The 19,749-nt window shown below is 47.4% G+C and overlaps 1 protein-coding gene across 1 annotated transcript in view; it reads left to right on the top strand.

Annotated features, from left to right (window-relative positions):
- The window catches only part of LOC132575763 (transcription intermediary factor 1-alpha-like), an 83,649-nt gene that overhangs the window by 11,724 nt on the left and 52,176 nt on the right, over window positions 1–19,749 (top strand). The window contains exons 4-5 of the mRNA XM_060244454.1: window positions 13,818–13,965; window positions 18,904–19,036. Coding sequence (XP_060100437.1) covers window positions 13,818–13,965; window positions 18,904–19,036 — 281 coding nt within the window. The remainder of the gene's footprint in view (window positions 1–13,817; window positions 13,966–18,903; window positions 19,037–19,749) is intronic.

The raw sequence follows: 19,749 nt of genomic DNA, 5'->3' as shown, positions 1-19,749 counted from the left end.
AGCTCTGAAGCAGGAAACAAGGCTTCAGAAGCCACTCCCAGCCCACCTGTATCACCAACACTACTGCAGCGCCAATACTGTCAGGGCTGCTTAGAGTTGCAAAAGAGGAGAGGTGGTGCTAGACTAATGGCCCATTGTCAATTGCAGAGATGAATGAGTAGTTTCAGGATGAGTGCCAAGGAATTGGCTGGGAATTTAGCACATTAAGACTTGACTTAATAGTTCAGCCAGGAGGAAGCAGCAGTTTGCAAATGCAACAAGTACACTTTGCTACTGAGCCACCAACCTTACTGCTACTGGACCTCTGCAACCTTGAACTGGGCCTGACAACCAGTTTTCTTGGACTGGACTTGGACTTACTTTGGACTGGACTTGCTTCCTGGAACTCCTTGGCTGTTGACTGGACTTTGATAAGCATGCTCTCTGGAATCCTTGACTTTTAGACTGGACTTTGGTTATTCTCTGCGATTTTACCTCTGACCAGCCTTGCTGAACCCCAGTCCTTGCCTCCTGGGGAAGCTGCACCAGTACAGACTGCTAGTTCTAGTCTCACGACAAGCATTTGCAGTCATCATATATAGCCCCTGCCATCTACCAGAGGCAGTTCTTCTGTGAAACTGGCCATTCCAGAGCTTACTGATTCTGACAGTGCTGCATTTGTATGGAGCTTTTTAATGGAGCCTCAGTGAAATCTGTCCTGGAAGATCAAGGCTCACAATCTGAGAACAATAGCATCAGCGTGAAGGCAATGGGTATCATACGGAAACCTTTCTCTTACTCACAAGTTCGTTTCCTTAATTAGACATACCATGAGGGATGAAATTCAGAATTATTGTCTAAGGGGCCAAATGGCTCAAAGAAATCCAAAATCGGGGAGAAATCAACCTAGGGACACTAGGCCAGGGAAAAGAGCACCAGGGAAGTAAAATGCACATTGGCCAACCAAAGCAGCCCAGAAAGATTCCAATTATAGAAAAAGACACAATACTCTGGAATGGGATACAGATTCATTCTCTGATCTCGACCCTGACGATAGAGAAGAGATAAATCTTCTTCGTGGTCTCTGTGCAGTCACACACATGGGTTTTCCCGCTGGAACGAACCCGACCTCGGAGAATTCAAAGCTAGCCTTAAGCGTTATTTTTGGCGCGCACTTCCTCCCGCCCTGGGGAGCAGGCATCCACTGCGCATGCCTGGAGCGGGGGGAAGGCGCTCCACCCACCAGTTTCTTTCTGACTGCCGCCCGGGATAGTCCTTCCTCGTTGCGTCTCCTCTCAACTAGCCTCCTCAGCCGTTTTTCTTCGCTACCGCTTAACGTTTTTCTTCACTTTCTGCTCCGCTTCACTTCTGTCTGGTATAGTATAAAAAAAAAAAGAGAGAGATCTTTATATATCCTCCTTTCCCCTTTATCTCTTCCCTTTTCCTCCTTCCCCCCCCCCCCTTCCCCCCGGGCGTATGGAAGGAAAAGAAGTTAAAATCACTTTTTAAAAGTGCATCCGTTGTGGGACTAAGATTCCCTCCTCAGACGGCCACGCTTTGTGCTTGATTTGCCTGGGTGAAACTCACAGAATTGACGCTTGTGCTCACTGTGCCCAGTTCGGCAAACAAGCTAGAAAGAACCGCGCCGCTAGATTGAACAGTCACCTACTGACGAAATCTCTGCGTCCGGCTATGTCTCAAGTTTCTGACCCTCAGAAGTCCCCACCTTCCCTCACACCTCAGAGGGTCGGTACGGCCCAGGCAGCTTCTGTGGCTCTGACTCCCAGGAAGCTTAAGCCCTCAAAACACCCGAAGAAGCACCACGATTCCAAGAAAAAACACGGTGAATTGACGGGAAAAGAGAAATCTTCTTCGCCACACCAGACGGCTTCGGACGCGAAAGCCGCCATAGCGGTCTCTTCGCTCCGAGTGCTCACGGCTCCAACGCCGCCTCCAGTCCTGACTCCGGTAGATGCTATCGAATCCGAGGTCATCCGGATTGGCTCTCGCTCGCCTTCGATACAGGAATTCCTGCCGGAGGAGCTTTTGGCGAAGGAACCTACTCAGCCATCTTCACAGCTACAACAACAGCAACAGCTTCTACAACAGCAGCAACTGCAAAAACAGCTCGACCTTGATTCCTTCCGGGACGTTACTGTCCCTCGTACCTACAAGGACGCTATGGTGTCTCCCCTCCGCTTCGACTCCCCACGCCATCGAGACCACGCACCCGATAGGCGTCACGGAAGATCACTCTCTAGGGACAGACATCTTGCGTCCCCTATCAACAGGGACAGACTGAAGCACCGGTACCACACATCCCCATACCGGGAGAAGAGCACACGATACCGTGAGCGATCCTTCAGTAGAGACGAAGGGAGTCGGTACCATAGCAGATCACGCTCTCCATCCCGATGCTCCTACCCGCGCTATACACCTTCAAGATCCCCTTCTATAGAATCTTACCGCACCCGTAGGCCCCGTGACCCACGGTACCAGGATGTGGGACATCGGGAACGGTACCACGACCGGTATCAACGACATGACTCGACCAGGTACCAACAACAGGATCTAGCACGGTACCAACAGCAGAAGGACTTGGGCCGGTACCAGCCACAGGATTCAGCACGGTACCAACAACAGCAAAGTCCACCACGGTACCAACACCACCTGTCATCTCGTCACTCTGAACATGCAGTATCGCCTCGCCATCGGGTCCCAGTCTCTCCTACGCCGTCAACGTCTAAGCAAACCGGCCAGCAAACCAAACTGCCCTTGCCACCGGATCCACAGGACCCACGGGATGAAGACGAGTCGGACCTTGAGGCTTCAGACTCTTCACAGTCCTTATCTCAACCAGCTTCACCAGCCTCCGACATAGTCAAGCCTGCAGATCTCTCTCCCTCAGAAGGGGCCAAGTCCTATTTGGACCTCATAACCGACATGGCCACAGCTTTGAACATCAAGTTGACCACTGACCTTCCTAAAGTTACCGACGTCGTCCATGATTTGATCAATGCAGACCTACCTGCTACCTCGTCATTGCCCATGCTTCCGGTCCATCTGGAGGCACTGAAGGAGGCTTGGGACAAGCCAGCCTCTATACCACCAACGTCTAAACGTGTTGAGTCACTGTACAAAATACACGCTCCAGAGTCAAAATTTTTATTCAATCATCCAGCACCTAACTCTATGATTGTGCATTCGTCGTCAAAAACTAAGCAAACACGCCACCCTGTACCACCAGAGAAAGAGGGGCGTAAATTGGATACACTAGGAAGAAAGCTTTATTCAATCTCCACAGCATCAGCAAAGATTAATAACTACATGGCTCACTTTGCGGCATATGCACACAATATTGCAGCACAACTCACCACTCTAGTGCCATCGCTACCTGAAGCATCACAACGACAGGCCACCAAGCTGCTAAGAGAGCTCAATCGCCTTAGCAAGCAACAAATTAACACTGTTCGCCACTCAGTCGGATGCACATCCAGATCGATGGCGACCGCAAAAGCTCTTAGGAGACACGCCTGGCTTCGCTCGTCCTCCTTACAACAGGACATTAAGTACAAAATAGAAGATCTCCCATTTGATGGGCAGGGCCTATTTAATGCCACCACGGATGACATCCTTACCACCGTGGATGACAGTAGGAAAAGAGCGAAGCGACTGGGGGTAACCCAACAGCAACCTCAAGGCAACAGGCAGAGACCTTGGAAAACCCCCTTTTACAAGCGCACTAGATCTCCAAAGCAATCTGATTACTGGAGAAGGAGGGCACCCCCTGCAAAGCAGCCCTTCCAGCAACGCCAAAGACCGCAACCTTCAAAAAAGACCACTCCCCCAAACAAGCAGTCTCTTTGACTTCACCCCCTCCACTCCCAGACTCCTTCCCTTCCTACCGACATGGCAGTCCATAACAACGGACTCTTGGGTACTGCAAATTGTAAAGAAGGGTTACTTCATAGAGTTCACTTCACAACCAAAGAACTCGCACTTCCTTGTAACCCCCCCCCCTCACAGGCTCTACAAGACGAAATCGACATCCTTCTGGCCAAACAGGCCATAGAGCCAATCCCCCCCCAATACCATCGCACGGGGTTTTACTCCAGGTACTTTCTGGTACCGAAGAGAGACGGGGGCCAGCGCCCAACCCTGGACTTACGCAGACTGAACAAATACATACGTCACACAAAATTCCGCATGAATACCCTACAGTCCACACTGCCACTCATTCCCAAGGACGCATGGATGGCGCTGATAGACCTGCAGGACGCGTACTTCCACATTACCATCAACAGCTGCCACAGAAGATTCCTGAGGTTCGCCATAGGGAATGCCCACTACCAATTCCGGGCACTTCCTTTCGGCCTTTCAACCGCCCCAAGGGTCTTCACAAAATGTATGGCAGTGGTAGCAGCGTTCCTCCGTCAGCGGGGCATAGCCCTTTACCCCTATATAGACGATTGGTTGATGGTGGGAACCTCGGAAGAGCAGCTCAGGGAGCACATTCAAATAACCCTTCACCTCCTCGCTACTCTAGGGTTGCAGGTCAACCAGCAAAAGTCTCAACTCTCCCCCTCGCAGACAATACAATTCATCGGGGCATATCTATCCACCACAGACCACAAGGCATACTTACCCATAGACAGGGTTACGAATATCCAAACCCTGGCCAACAATATAATCTCCCATCCGACACAAACAGCCCTCGTGTTTCAGCGCATGCTGGGTCTGATGGCAGCAACAACCGCCGTTCTCTCATATGCTCGGCTCCACATGCGGCCTCTACAACTGTGGTTTGTCAGAACCTTTCACCCACAGAGGCAATCACAACGGACGCTACTTTCAGTTCCCAACCACATTCTGCCGTCCCTACAGTGGTGGACAAGTCAGCACAACCTTCTACAAGGAATGCCATTCCTGAAACAATCACCTTCAACTGTTGTCACCACAGATGCATCCAGGTGGGGGTGGGGAGCTCACCTCGACTCTCTGATGGTCCAAGGTCAGTGGACAGCGAACGAAAAGCTCCTGCATATCAACTGTCTCGAGCTCCTTGCTGTTCACAGGTCACTGAAATCCTTCCTGCCATCTCTGCACGGTCGCCACATACAAATAACATCGGACAATGTGGCGACTGTGTTTTATATCAATCGGCAAGGAGGGACTGCGTCCTCCTGTCTCTGCAAGATGGCTCTACGCTTGTGGCATTGGAGCATCGCTCACAAAATCCATCTGACTGCAGTGCACCTACCAGGGGTGCAGAATACGCAAGCAGATACTCTGAGCAGGATGACAGTAAACGATCACGAATGGTCAATCAACAGGAAGTACCTCCTCCCTGTCTTCACTATGTTTGGTGCCCCAACCATAGATGTCTTTGCGTCCCCGGACAACGCTCAATGCGACATTTTCTACACGAGAGGTCCCCCCTCCTCCCCAGGGGATGCGTTCCTACAAACGTGGAACGGCCCACTTCATTTCCTTTTCCCACCAATTCCGCTCATAACAAGGACAATTCAGAAGTTGCAGTTGGACCACACGAACTGTATCTTGATCACTCCTTGGTGGCCGCGCCAGGTGTGGTTCACCACTCTGCTCCTCCTATCGAACAATACTTATCACTGCTTCCCGCAGGTACAGGGTCTTCTGTCACAACAGAAGGGCAGGGTCCTACACCACAATCCCTCAGTCCTCAAATTAACAGCTTGGAGGATCAGTTTTTAGGTTTTCCTGACGACGTCAGACACATCGTTTTAAACGCCAGGAAGCCTTCTACTAGGAAATCCTACACAGCTAAATGGAAACGCTTTACCCAATATGCCATGCGTAATAATTTCCACCCTGCGTCCTCCTCCATCTCGCAGATCCTTACTTATACCGTCTCTCTCTCGGAATCTGGTCTCACTTACTCCTCACTTAAGGTGCATCTAGCAGCCATCTCTGCCTTCCACCAGAGCATAGAGGGCCGTACAGTATTCGCACATCCTGTTACAAAATCTTTCTTGAAGGGAATTCTCCACCTTAAACCTCCAACAAGGCAACTCTACCCTACATGGAGTTTATCTGTAGTGCTCAGTCAATTGATGAAGCCCCCCTTCGAACCGATGGCGTCTATCCCTTTGCACCTTTTATCGTGGAAAACAGCCCTGCTAGTGGCACTCACCTCAGCTAAAAGGGCCAGTGACATCTGCGCTTTTCGATCTGATCCGCCCTACACTGTCTTTCATCATGACAGAGTGGTTCTGAGGCTGGACCCAAATTTCTTACCCAAAGTGGTGTCACCTTTCCACCTCCAAAGTGTAACCACCTTGCCATCCTTTTTCCAACACCCCTCGGATTCGGGACAGAAATCCCTCCATAACCTCGACGTGCGTCGGGCCCTTGCCTTCTATTTGGACAGGACTGCTGCATTCCGCAAAGATACCGCATTGTTTGTTTCCTACGGAACCCACAAGAAGGGACAAAAACTCTCTATACAGAGACTGTCTAAATGGCTGGTTGAGGCTATATCACTTTGTTACAAGTTAGCTAAACAACCAGTTCCAGAACCTCTAAGGGGACATTCTACTAGGGCACTAGCCACATCCTCCGCCTTTGCGAGGGGCATACCCGTTGAAGACATCTGTGCAGCAGCAGTATGGTCTTCATCGTCCACCTTCGCCACGCATTATGCCATGGACATTCATGCACGGCGAGATTCTTCCTTCGGGCAAGCCGTACTCCGCTCCATCTTCAACTGAGCTGCCATGCTCTCCAATGGTAAGTGGGAGTACCTCGCTGATCTGTTACGTATAACCTAACTTCTGAAATTTCTCTTTCAGAAACAGCACCCACCTCCGTGCAGGTTAGCTCATCAGTCACCCATGTGTGGGACTGCACAGAGACCACGAAGAAGATAAACAGGTTGCTTACCTGTAACTTATGATCTTCGAGTGGTCATCTGTGCAGTCACACACGCCCACCCATCCGTCCCCGCTGCTGTTTCTGCGATTCTACATCCCTTAGACTCTATTGCACTTAACAGCGGCTGGAAAGAAACTGGTGGGTGGAGCGCCTTCCCCCCGCTCCAGGCATGCGCAGTGGATGCCTGCTCCCTAGGGCGGGAGGAAGTGCGCGCCAAAAATAACGCTTAAGGCTAGCTTTGAATTCTCCGAGGTCGGGTTCGTTCCAGCGGGAAAACCCATGTGTGTGACTGCACAGATGACCACTCGAAGATCATAAGTTACAGGTAAGCAACCTGTTTTTTTTATGGAGCCAGTTTGGTGTAGTGGTTAAGTGTGTGGACTCTTATCTGGGAGAACCGGGTTTGATTTTCCACTTCTCCACTTGCACGTGGTGGAATGGCCTTGGGTCAGCCATAGCTCTGGCAGAGGTTGTCCTTGAAAGGACAGCTGCTGTGAGAACTCTCTCAGTCTGACCCACCTCACAGGGTGTCTGTTGTGGGGGGAGAAGACATAGGAGATTGTAAGCCGCTCTGAGTCTCTGATTCAGAGAGAAGGGCAGGATATAAATCTACAGTCTTCTTCTTTAAGATGGACTATCGATACTTCCTTTCAAAAACGTTTATGGCACCAGAGCTACAGGCGCCTCCAGTATGAGAGGGAAAAGATACCCCAGATTCTAAGCAAAGAACCAAATCTAGAGGCAATAAGGAGTTCTTTCTTTCTTTCCTAGATCAGGAACCGATGTACGTGCTTTTCCAGAGTTCCTTGGAAAACAAGATCAGAATGGACCAAACCCTTTAACAAACAGGCAATATGATTAAGAGTTGATTAAGAAGTTATATGCATTACCATTATTTACTACTTTTTCCCCAGATTCCTTTGGTGGACACACCATCATAGCATTGCAGTCTTCTGGCCTGCTATCGGAAGATGGGCAGGGTTTCCTCTGCATCAGGAGATCAGCTTCCCTGGGAGGAAGCCTTTATTTAAACCCCTCTCCTTTGCTTCCTCCAAAGGAAGCAGAGGGATGCAAAGCAGAAGGGGGTTAAAGCTGTCCTCCCAGGTGTAAAGAAGGTTGCCACTCCAGAAACCTCATTGATCTCTTCAACCCAGCTGTGGGCTATTTGCTGCACAAAGGTGGACACTCCTTATTCAGTTAACACAACTTCCAAGAACTAAATAAGTGGAAGGGAGGAAAGCAAGAAGTTAAAATAATCATACTTAGTCCATATAGACTTCGCAGGAGTTGCCACAGCAACAGTTCCAAGCCTTCAAGCAATTACTCTTGCTTCTGGGGGGAGAATTTTCCAACAGGCAAGATAAGATAAAGTTCAGACATCACGCAGCCACCAGCTGCAACTTAAAAGCGTTGTCTCCTCTCTCCCCAGTTCTGCTCCAACTCTGAGAGCTTGCTTCTCCAGCTCAAAACCTGCCTATTAAGCTACCCCAGGCTTAATTCACCACAGCTGCCAGCTCTATCCTGCAAAGATAAAGATTCAACTTAACCCACTGCAGGTTCAAAGAGGAGGCATCTTCGAAGGCTTGTGTCTGCTGTCACAACATTCTTTATCCTTTACACCAGGGGTGGCCAATGGTAGCTCTCCAGATGTTTTTGCCTACAACTCCCATCAGCCCCAGCCATTGGCCATGCTGGCTGGGGCTGATGGGAGTTGTAGGCAAAAAAAACATCTGGAGAGCTACTGTTGGCCATCCCTGCCTTACACCAGGGAAGCCAATCAGCCTGGTGGGTCACTGGTCTGATTGGCTTCCATGAGACGAAGCCTTTAAACCCCTCTGCTTCTGTTCTCTTCTTGAGAAGGGAATTTATTTTTATTTATTTTTTATTTTATTTTATTTGATTTATATCCCGCCCTACCCCACCGAAGCGGGCTCAGGGCGGCTTACAACACAAGGATTCTAACATAAGATTCAAATTTTAAATATAATAAGAATATACATAATTAGAAAATTAAAACATTAAAAACATTAAAACAGTGCATCAGTCCAACAGCATACAATCTATACACTTCCTTCAACATTTTGATAGTTTGGTGGTTTGATGCCGGTCAGTTATAGGCCAACCGGAAGAGGGCTGTCTTACAGGCCCTGCGGAATTGTCCAATATCCCGCAGGGCCCTGACCTCTTCCGGTAACTGGTTCCACCAGCAAGGGGCTGTTATTGAGAAGGGCCTGTCCCTGGTTGACTTCAACCGGGCCTCCTTTGGCCCGGGGATTGCGAGCAGATTTTGGGAGCCAGATCGCAGTACTCTCTGGGGAACATATGGGAAGAGACGGTCCCTAAGGTAGGCAGGTCCTAGACCATATAGGGCTTTAAAGGTGATAACCAGCACCTTGTACCGGACTCGGTATATTATTGGCAGCCAGTGCAGTCCCTGAAGGCCCGGCTGAATGTGCTCCTGTCTAGGGAGCCCTAATAGCAGCCGGGCAGCGGCGTTCTGCAGAGGGTATTTAAATTTTCAGTACTTCCCCTTCTTTCCCTGAGTCACACTGCAGCGGAATGCAGCTCAGAGTAAAGGGAAAGTATTTAAAGGGACTATTACCTTCCTTTCATTCCCTAATGCTTGCTGCAGCTGCTACATGACTCAGGAAGGGAAAGTATGGGGAACTTAATACGTTTGGCAGTACTGATCCCCCCCACCCCGAATACCAGTATCATACTGATATTGAGATTCAAGAATATTGGTGTATACCAGAGGTGGCTGAACTTGCTTAACGTAAGAGCTACATAGACTAAACGCAGGATGTTTGAAAGCCACAAAGCATGAACGTCAGATGTTTTGAGAACAGGAAGGAAGGAAGGGGAGGGAGGGAGGAAGAAAGGAAGGAAAATAGATGGAGGAGAGAGAGGTGCAAAGAAAGCAACTTTAACTTTAAATGCATTCTCCAAACTGCTTGCTGACTTGGCTTGGAGAAGTGATGTAAAGAGAAAAATGCCTTCTCCAAGCCAGCCAATGAGGCAGGGGGGGCTTCGAGAGCCACACAATATGTGTGAGAGAGCCACACTGGCTGCTAAGCCACAGCTTGGCCACCCCTGGTGTATACTGATATTTTACAGATTGACATTGGACGTTGAGACGCCAGTTTGTTGGGATGGAGAGCCACGCTGGACAAAAAACCAGAACTTGGATGGGAAACCACCACAGAAGACTGGGCTTGCTGTGTAGAAGAAGATGGCAAACCACCTCTGCTTGTCTCTTGAGTTGTGAACCCGATAGTCCTGAGTTGGTTGGGACTTGACAGCACATGATTATTATTAAATTGTCAGAAATTATAAATGGAAGGAAATTTTGTATTGCTAAATTTTGAAGCTCTATATAACTCTATAGGCGACGAAGATGGTGAGGGGTCTGGAAACCATTTCCTATGAGGAAAGGTTGAAGGAGCTGGGCATGCTTAGCCTGGAGAGGAGGCGCCTGAGAGGGGATATGATCACCATCTTCAAGTCCTTGAAGGGCTGTCATGTTGAGGATGGTGTGGAATTGTTTTCTGTAGCCCCGGAAGGTAGGACCAGAACCAGTGGGTTAAAATTAAATCAAAAGAGTTTCTGGCTCAACATTAGGAAGAACTTCCTGACCGTTAGAGCGATTCCTCATTGGAACAGGCTTCCTCGGGAGGTGGTGGATTCTCCTTCCTTGGAGGTTTTTCAACAGAGGCTAGATGGCCATCTGACAGCAATGCAGATGCTGTGAATTTAGGGGGAGGTGTTTGTGAGTTTCCTGCATTGTGCAGGGGGTTGGACTAGATGACCCTGGAGGTCCTTTCCAACTCTGGTTCTATAAGGGGGGACTGCGCCCAAGCACCTTGAAAGCTGAACTGTAGCATGTTATAAAGAACGTTCATTGGGCTGCAACGTGTTTCCATCAACTGGTTTTTATTCTATGTGTATTGTTGTACATTGCCTAGAGCCCAACATTGGCCTGGATGAGGCGGTTCATAAATGTAATAAATAACAATAGCAATTGTGAGGGATCCCTGGACATGCTTTTTTATTTGTAGGCTTCCTAATGGCTTGATCATGAAGTTGTTGAGATGTCATCTTGGAATAGTTTGCATAGCTTCTCATTTCCCAGGGCAGCTGGTATATAACTCTAGATATACTCTGGGGAGGGATGGTGGCTCAGTGGTAGAGCATCTGCTTGGTAAGCAGAAGGTCCCAGGTTCAATCCCCGGCATCTCCAGCTAAAAAGGGTCCAGGCAAATAGGCGTGAAAAACCTCAGCTTGAGACCCTGGAGAGCCGCTGCCAGTCTGAGTAGACAATACTGACTTTGATGGACGAAGGGTCTGATTCAGTATAAGGCAGCTTCATATGTTCATATATGTTCATAGATTGTAGTGTATATCTTCAACAATCCATGTCAGAGAAAACCACATTGACAACCTTATCATTTGAAATCTGGTTAGTTGTGGGTACGATGTATCCACTTTGATGGTTCCCTTGAATCTTTTTGGGAGTTGGTGATGGTGCTGATTTGTACTTAAGTTTGATCATCTGTTTTTGTTTGATATTTGGATAAATTAGTTTGTAATGTGTGGATTTAACTACAGCAATAAACACCAACACACAAGTTGCCAATTTTATCCAGTTAAGTTTCTTTTCAGGCTGAGAAGTAGCTTTACCCTAGCCATAGTTTGATGGTTACACTAAATAACCCCATTATGCACACAGAGATGGCATATAAGTCTCTGGATCACAATAGTGGTTAGTGCTGTGATTTCTGTTCCAGTTTAACCGTTTTGTAATGACACAGAGTATTGTTTCACTGAGAGGCACTCAGCAGAATTACATGTGGGTGAAAAATCTTACAGTTAGATTGGCGTGCAAGATGCTGTTCCCCGTTTGGCACCATTTGCTACCTGCAATTATTGTGAATTTAAAAGTCTACATTCTCAACAAAACTTTTTTGGTCTTAAAGGTGCCCCTGAACTTCAGCTTTGTCCTGTGGCTTTAGACCAATACGGTTGCCCACTTGGATTTATCTTTAAAGTATATATTGAGAACAAGCCGCAAAGATGCTGAGTTATTTCATCTGCAAATTTAATGAGTAACCCCACCTACCGCCAGCCCCATCAAACAAGGACCCCACCAGAAGGCCACTGACTTCTGAGGAAGACAGTTCTCTGCTGGCAGGTTCTCCTGGGGGATTACTGCTCACTACTGCCCCTCCTTAGGGCCCAATGTAGGAAGTCTGGGGCAGTCCATCTCCCCATCCCACCCCCAAAAAACAACAACTTTGCCACAAAGCAAACAGTGAAGCAAATAGTAAACTGTGAGAGAAAATATGTTCATGAGACAAACGGTAGTAGTTATTTCTCTTCAACTGACCCAAAAGGAATGTTCATCCACAGCAGGGAGGGGCCAGTTCAACAGCAGCATATAAATAGGCTGACACTACACAATGTATCAAGCCCCCTTTCCACCTGTGAATACTCTTCACTCTTTCTTTTCAAAAGGCTACAGTGGGATCATATGATAGAATGGACTCTATTCTGTCCTATGAGTCCATAGGACGTTATGGACTCCATTCTTTCCTATCAGCCCATAGGACAGAATGGACTCCATTCTATACTATGAGCCCATTGGACAGAATGGACTCCATTGTATCCTAAGGGCCCATAGGATGGAATGAACTCCATTCTGTCTTGTGGGCTCATAGGAAACAATGCAGCCCATTCTGTCCTTTGGGCCCTTTTGTTTTCCCACTGCCTGCAAGTGGGAGGGAATGAAAGGGAGGCTTGCAACGGCTTCCTGCCTCTTACAGCCACCAGGAAAGCTGGTCCACCAGTCAGCTGCTTGCTTTAAGAGGCAGGGAGCCATTGGAAAGCTCCCTTTCACTCCTCCTGCCTGCAACTGGGAGGGTGTGAAAGGGAGGCTTCTAATGGCTGCCTACCTTCCTACCTGTCTTCCTTCCTTTCACTGTTTTCTCCCCAACTTTTCCATAACTCTCCCTTCCTTCCTCTCATTCTTTCTTTGTCTCTCTCTCTTTCTCACTATCTTCTTTCTCTCCTTTCTCCCCCTCTTTTTTTACCTCTCCTGTTCTTTCTCATTCTTTTTCTGTATCTCTTGTCTTTCTGTCTTTTTATTTCATTCTATTTGTCTACCTTTCTTTTTTCGTTCTCACACTCCTTTCTCCCCATCTTTTTCCTGCTGTTCCTACTCTCATTCTTTCCCTGTCTCTTTCTTTCATTCTTTTTGCCTATCTTCCTTCCTTCCTGCCTCATTCATTCATCAATCCCTCCCCCAATATTTTACTAGGGCCCGTTGTATTTCTTCCTGCAATGGGCTTTACTGCTAGTTAATGACTAAAGCCCAATGTTTAAAAAATGCACATGAAGCTACCGTCTACTGAATCGGACCCTTGCTTTATCATAGCCAGTTTTGTTTTCTCAGACCGGTAGCAGCTCCCCAAGGCCTCGAGTGGCGGTCACATTACTTGCCTCATGGTCTTTTTTAACTGGAGGTGACAGTGGTTGAACTTGTGACCTGCATGCCAAGCAGATGCTCTTCTACCGAGCCACAGTCCACATACCATATCAAAGGTTATCAAATTCCAGCATTTAAAGCCCAGCCAAAGCAGAAAAACCTGGGCCACTTGAGCATTTTAAAGTAAGTTTTCAGAGTAAAACCGCACTGCAGTGGCATTAAAAACCTGGAGTAACAGAAACACATTTTGGCCCGATGCCTGAAAGAGTGTAATACAGGAACCAGGCGCAACCTCAAAGGGGAGAGCGTTCCGCAAGTGTAATGCTACTACTGAAAAAGCTCTTTCTCTCTTTTTGCCTCCCACTTCATCTCAGAAGGCAGGGACACAGCTAGTGGGTTTTGTGAGACAGGTCTTAACGCCTCTCTTTCCATATTTTGCCAGGTTTGTACAAGCTGTGAGGACAATGCAGAAGCCAGTGGGTTCTGTGTGGAATGCGTGGACTGGTTATGCAAGACTTGCATAAGGGCTCATCAGAGAGTGAAGTTCACAAAGAACCATACAGTCAGAGAGAAAGACGATGTATCTTCAGGTAAATATTTTCACAGCTCAAATCTACTTGGTTTCTTTGAGGTACTTTCTTTGTTTGGATACTTAATCCTTTAAGGGAGTGAACAAATGTGGACAAGGGCGACCCAGTAGATGTTATTTGCTTAGTAAATGTTGTGTTATCTAGACTTCCAGAAAGTTTTTGGTAAAGGTTGTCATCAAAGGCTCCTAAGTAAACTCAGCGGTCATGGGATAAGAGGACATGTCCTCTTGTGAATTAAAAACTGGTTATGAGGGTTTGTAGAATCTTTCGGGCTCAAGTGCTGTGTTCTACTGGAGAAAGTTTTTCTTCCAGACGTTTCGTTCTCAGCTGTGGAGAACGTCCTCAGTGGCGTTGCAGCCGGAGCAGGCGCTCTGACCTTCTTGGCTGCTGTGCATTGATAACCCTAATAACCAGTTTTTAATTCACAAGAGGACATGTCTCAATGCATAGCAGCCAAGAAGGTCAGAGCGCCTGCTCTGGCTGCAACGCCACTGAGGATGTTCTCTGCAGCTGAGAACGAAACGTCTGGAAGAAAAACTTTCTCCAGTAGAACACGGCACTTGAGCCTGAACGATTCTACAAACCCTAATGATGTTACCAGCCGTGAAAACCTGAAATCTTCGATAAAAACTGGTTAATTAAGAGGAAACCAAGATAAATGGGCAGTTTTCACAGTGGAAGTGCGGTAATGGGGTACCGCTGGGCTTTCTAACTTTTTAACTTGTTCATTAATGATTTGGAGTTGGGAGTAAGCTAAGTTTGCAGATGACAGTTAAGTCGTTCAGGGTGGTGAGAATCAGGGAGGACTGTGAGGCAATCCAGAGGGATCTGTCAAGGCTGGGCAAGTGGATGGCAACATGGCAAATGAGGTTCAGTGTGTAAAAGTAAAAAGTAATGCACATTAAGGCCAAAAATCCTAACTAAATATACTTCGATGGGGGTCTGAACTGGCGGTAACGGACCAGGAGAGAGATCTTGGAGTCATGGTAGATAACTCACTGAAGATTTTGACAATGTGCAACTGCAATAAAGAAGGCAAATGCTATGCTTGTAGATTATTTGGAAGGGAATCGAAAATATCAGCCAGGATCATAATGCCATGGTGCAGACTCATTTGAAATACTGTTCTGTTCACTGTACCTCAAAAAAGTTTTGGGAAAGGTGCAGAAAGAGACAACTAAAATGATTAAAGGGATAGAACACCTTCGCTATGAAGAAAGTTAAAGTGTTTAGGACATGGGTGTTGAACTCATTTGTTATAAGGGCTGGATCTGACATAAATGAGACCTTGTTGGGCCAGCCGGGCCATGTCAGACTGAGCCATGTGTGTACCTATTTAAGATTAGGTAGTAGAGATATAAACTATTCAAAGGACACAAACAAACATGACCACAGATTTAAAAAAAAAAACTTAAAACATTAGCACTTGTTGGTCTTAAAAGTGCTTTCTTTGTATCTCTTCCATGGGATCCAGGGAACTGGGCAAAGGAAGCTCTGGCTCTTTCCTTCCCTCTCCAGGGGACCAGGAGGGGGAGGAGCCTCAACCAGTGGGGAAAATCGAGGTTTTGTTCTGTAGCTCCTGTGCGATTGAGCAAGCCTTGCAAAGCAAGCTGAGATGCAGAAGGAAGCAAGAGAGAGGAAGAAGGAAGCAGACAAGAGCCAGTTGCTTGGGGGCCTGATAGAAGCCCTCCGGGGGCCTGATTCAGCCCTCGGGCCGCATGTTTGACACCCCTGGTTTAGGGCTTCTTCGCTTGGAGAAATGATGATTGAAGGTTAACATGATAGAGGTTTACAAAATTGTGCATGGGATAGAGAAGGTAGAAAAAGAAATGCTTTTATCCCTTTTCCACAGTGCAAGAAATGTGCAGCAGGGTTTGGTTCTGGACTTGGTACTTTTCAATATTTTTATCAGTGATCTGGGTGGTGGTGGTGTAAATTTGCAGATGATATCAAATTGGGAGGAGCAGCAAACACACCAGAAGATATAGAATTCAGTGATATCTGAACAAGCTGGAAAAGTGGGCGGAAGTGAACAAGATGCGATTTAACAAGAATAAGTGCCAATTTCTACGTCTGGGTAACAAAATGAGGAACATGCATACTGGATGGTGGATACACTTCTAGGTAGCATTGTGTGTAAGCAGGATCTTGGGGCATGGGCAGTACTGTAAGTTAAATATGAGCAGCCAGTGTGCTGCAGCAACAGAAAAGGCTAATGCGATCTTGGGGTGTATCAACAGAGGCATAACATCCAAAATGTAAGTTGTCATTGTCCTGCTGTACACTGCATTGATCAGGCCACACCTGGAGTATTGTGTGCAGTTCTGGAGGCCTCACTTCTAAAAGGATGGGGACAAAATGGAGCAGGTGCAAAGGAGAGCAACGTGGATAATCGGGCCTGGAGACCAAGCCCTATGAGGAGCAGCGGAGGGATCTGGGAATGTTCAATCTGGAGGAGTGGAAGTGGAATGTGATTGCTCTCTTTAAGCATTTGAAGGGCTGTCACTTAGAAGAGGGGAGGGAACTGTACATGTTGGCCAGCAGAGAAGAGAACTCGCAATAATGGGCTTAAATTAAGGGTGGGAAGGCATCAGCTAAATATTAAGAAAAACGTTTTTACGGTAAGAAATGTTCAGCAGTGGAAACAGCTACCTAGGGAGGTGGTGAGCTCCCCCTCTCTGGCAGTCTTTAAGCAGCAGTTGGACAAACACTTGTCCAGGTTTGATTCTTCACTTCACTTCTCCACATGTACCTACTGGAATGACCTTGGATCAGTCATAACTCTCTTTGAGTTGTTCTGCTCAACAGCAGTTCTGGGAGTGTTCTCTCAGCCCCACGTACCTCACAAAGTGTTTGTTGTGGGGAGGGGAAGGGGATTGTAAGCTGCTCTGAGTGAAGGGCTGAGTATAATCTTCTCTTCTTCTCAGGGATCCCCTAGGCCAAGGGTGGCAAGCATGCGGCCCAGGAGCTGAATCAGGCACTCCCCCCCCCCCCCCCGAGGGCTCCTATCAGGCCCACAAACACCGGGCTGTCATCTACTTTGTTCTCCCTGTCTCTTCTCTTCCTTCCTTCTGCATAACAGCTTGCTTTGCAAGGCTTGCTCAATCTCACAGGAGCTGCAGAGCAAATCATAAGAACATAAGAGAAGCCATGTTGGATCAGGCCAGTGGCCCATCCAGTCCAACACTCTGTGTCACATAAGAACAAAAGAACAGCCGTGTTGGATCAGGCCAGTGGCCCATCCAGTCCAACACTCTGTGTCACACAGTGGCCAAAGAAACAAAGTGCCATCAGGAGGTCCACCAGTGGGGCTGAAGCCCTCCCACTGTGGCCCCCCCCCCAAGCACCAAGAATACAGAGCATCACTGCCCCAGACAGAGTTGCAACAATACGCTGTGGCTAGTAGCCACTGATGGACCTCTGCTTTCTCTATCCTGTTTTCTCCATTGGCTGAGGCTCCTCCCTTGGGAGGAAGGGGGGGGAGAGCTTGCTATGCCAGGCTCTCTCAATCACACAGCAGAGCTACTGAGCCAAGCCTCTCTTCCTTCTATTGGCTGATGCTCCTCCCCCTCCTGGTCCCCTGGGGAAGGGAGGAAAGAGCCAGAACCTCCTTTACCCAGTTCCCTGGATCCCATGGGAGAAATACAAAGAAAGCACCTTTAAGACCAAGAGCTCATGTTTTAATCATGCTTTAAGGGTTTTTAAAAAAAAAAAAAAACTTTAATTGTGTTTGTGTCCTTTCTAAAGTTTCTATCTCTGCTACCTGGCATTACATTTTATGACACACATAGCCCGGCTGACAAGATCTCATTTATGTCAGATTTATGAGACCCCTGCTCTAGGCTGATCCTGCATTGGGCAGGGGTTGGACTAGTTCAAGTTCAAGTTTATTTATAGATGCCCTGCATGGCCCCTTCCAACTCTGGAATTCTGTGATTAAATTAATTAATAAGGAGTAGGCTTAGGACAGATAAAAGGAAGTACTTCTTCACCCAAAGAGCAATTAAAAAGATGTTGTGTTGATTTTTATACCCCGCCCTTCACTACCCAAAGGAGTCTCAGGGCAGCTTACACCTTCCCTTCCTCTCCCCATAATAAACGCGACCCCCTGTGAGGTAGGTGGGGCTGAGAGAGCTCTCTCAGCACTGCACTTCAGCACAACAGCTCTGAGAGAGTGATGACTGACCCAACGGATCGTCCACCAAAGCAGGCAACCAGGTTCTGAGCTCTGAAGTATATTTTAGGACTTTTATGAGGAGACAGTATTTGAGTACCCGTGGAATACTTCTCCAAACACCGAAGATCCGGCTTCCTATTTAGATTCTTACTGCTCGAATTCAGCTCATTAAATCATCTGGTGATGCACATTCATTGCTGTCCTGAAGACGAAATCTACCACTTCTGTTCACCCCTTGCTGCCTCTCCTTAGTTTGGTATTAAGAAGATGATGATGATATTGGATTTATATACCCTGCTCTACACTCTGAGTCTCAGAGCGGTTTACAATCTTCTTTACCTCCCCCCTCCCCACAACAGACACCCTGTGAGGTAGGTGGGGCTGAGAGAACTCTGGCAGCAGCTGCCCTTTCAAGGACAGCGCTGTGAGAGCTATGGCTGACCCAAGGCCATTCCAGCAGCTGCAAGTGGAGGAGTGAGGAATGAAACCCGATTCTCCCAGATAAGAGTCCGTGCATTCTTAACCACTACAGCGAACTGCCTCTTAAGCTGTAGGGTGCGATGCTAAAGGAATAGAAGTTGCTGTTAGGCAGTTTGCAATTGGGGAGAAAAGGCCCTTTTCTTGTTTTCCAATTGTGAAAAGCTGAGAATATGGAGTCCTGCACCACAAAAGCTGATGTGTTCATAAATATATTATTTTTCAACTTTAGCAAAAAAAAAAAAAAAGTCAATAAATGTGTTTTTTTTCTTTTTGTTTCCCAGAGGCTGTTGGTGTAACTAGTCAGCACCCTGTGTTCTGCCGTTTTCATAGAGAGGAGCAGCTGAAGCTCTATTGTGAGACTTGTGACAAACTGACATGTCGAGATTGCCAGTTGCTGGATCACAAACACCACAGGTACAGGACTAACCTGTACCTACACAACAAGTTGGTTTTTTTCTTCCCATAATGTACTGGATAGTAATCTGTTCATTATTTCTGCCAAATGATCTAAACGTCCAACTTTATGCTTCTGCACTGTTACAGGAATTATTTTGTACCCTCAGCAACACAAACCCAAAACCAACCTCAGAAACCAAAACGATCTGCAATTATCAGAAGGCTAATACATACACACTAATAAGTTTCAAAACCTTACAGATTGTCTTTATTAGATTCCAAATTTCTCTTTTAGACAGAAGGCTTAAAATCGAGGCAGAGAGGCAAAACAATTGGATAGCCCAAACAACCTGTAGTTTTCATAAACTCATATAGATGAATTAATAAGCTTTTATTACACTTGTTACACTCCGTACAGAAGGCTTAAAATATATGGATAGAAAAGCAAAACAGTTAGATAAACTTAGCACTGTATTTTTCGGACCATAAGACACACTTCCCCCTCCAAAAAAAAGTGGGGGGGAAAGTGTGTGCGTCTTATGGAGCGAAGGTACCTTCCTCCAGGGGGGGGGCGATCCATTGCCTCTGATCCCGGCGCTTCCCCCACGCCTGCCTGCCTGGCTCCAGCTTCTTCCAGCAAGCGCTGGGATCACTCCACGCTGCCCCCACCGCAAATCCAGTGCTTCGCGAGCGCCGGCTCCGGAGAGGGCAGCGTGCTTCCTCCGTGCCTG

This window comes from Heteronotia binoei, chromosome 8 (assembly GCF_032191835.1).
Source record: "Heteronotia binoei isolate CCM8104 ecotype False Entrance Well chromosome 8, APGP_CSIRO_Hbin_v1, whole genome shotgun sequence".
Classification (NCBI taxonomy): domain Eukaryota; kingdom Metazoa; phylum Chordata; class Lepidosauria; order Squamata; family Gekkonidae; genus Heteronotia; species Heteronotia binoei.
The sequence above is the reverse complement of the archived record's forward strand: the minus strand, read 5'-3'. Positions and strand labels throughout refer to the sequence as shown.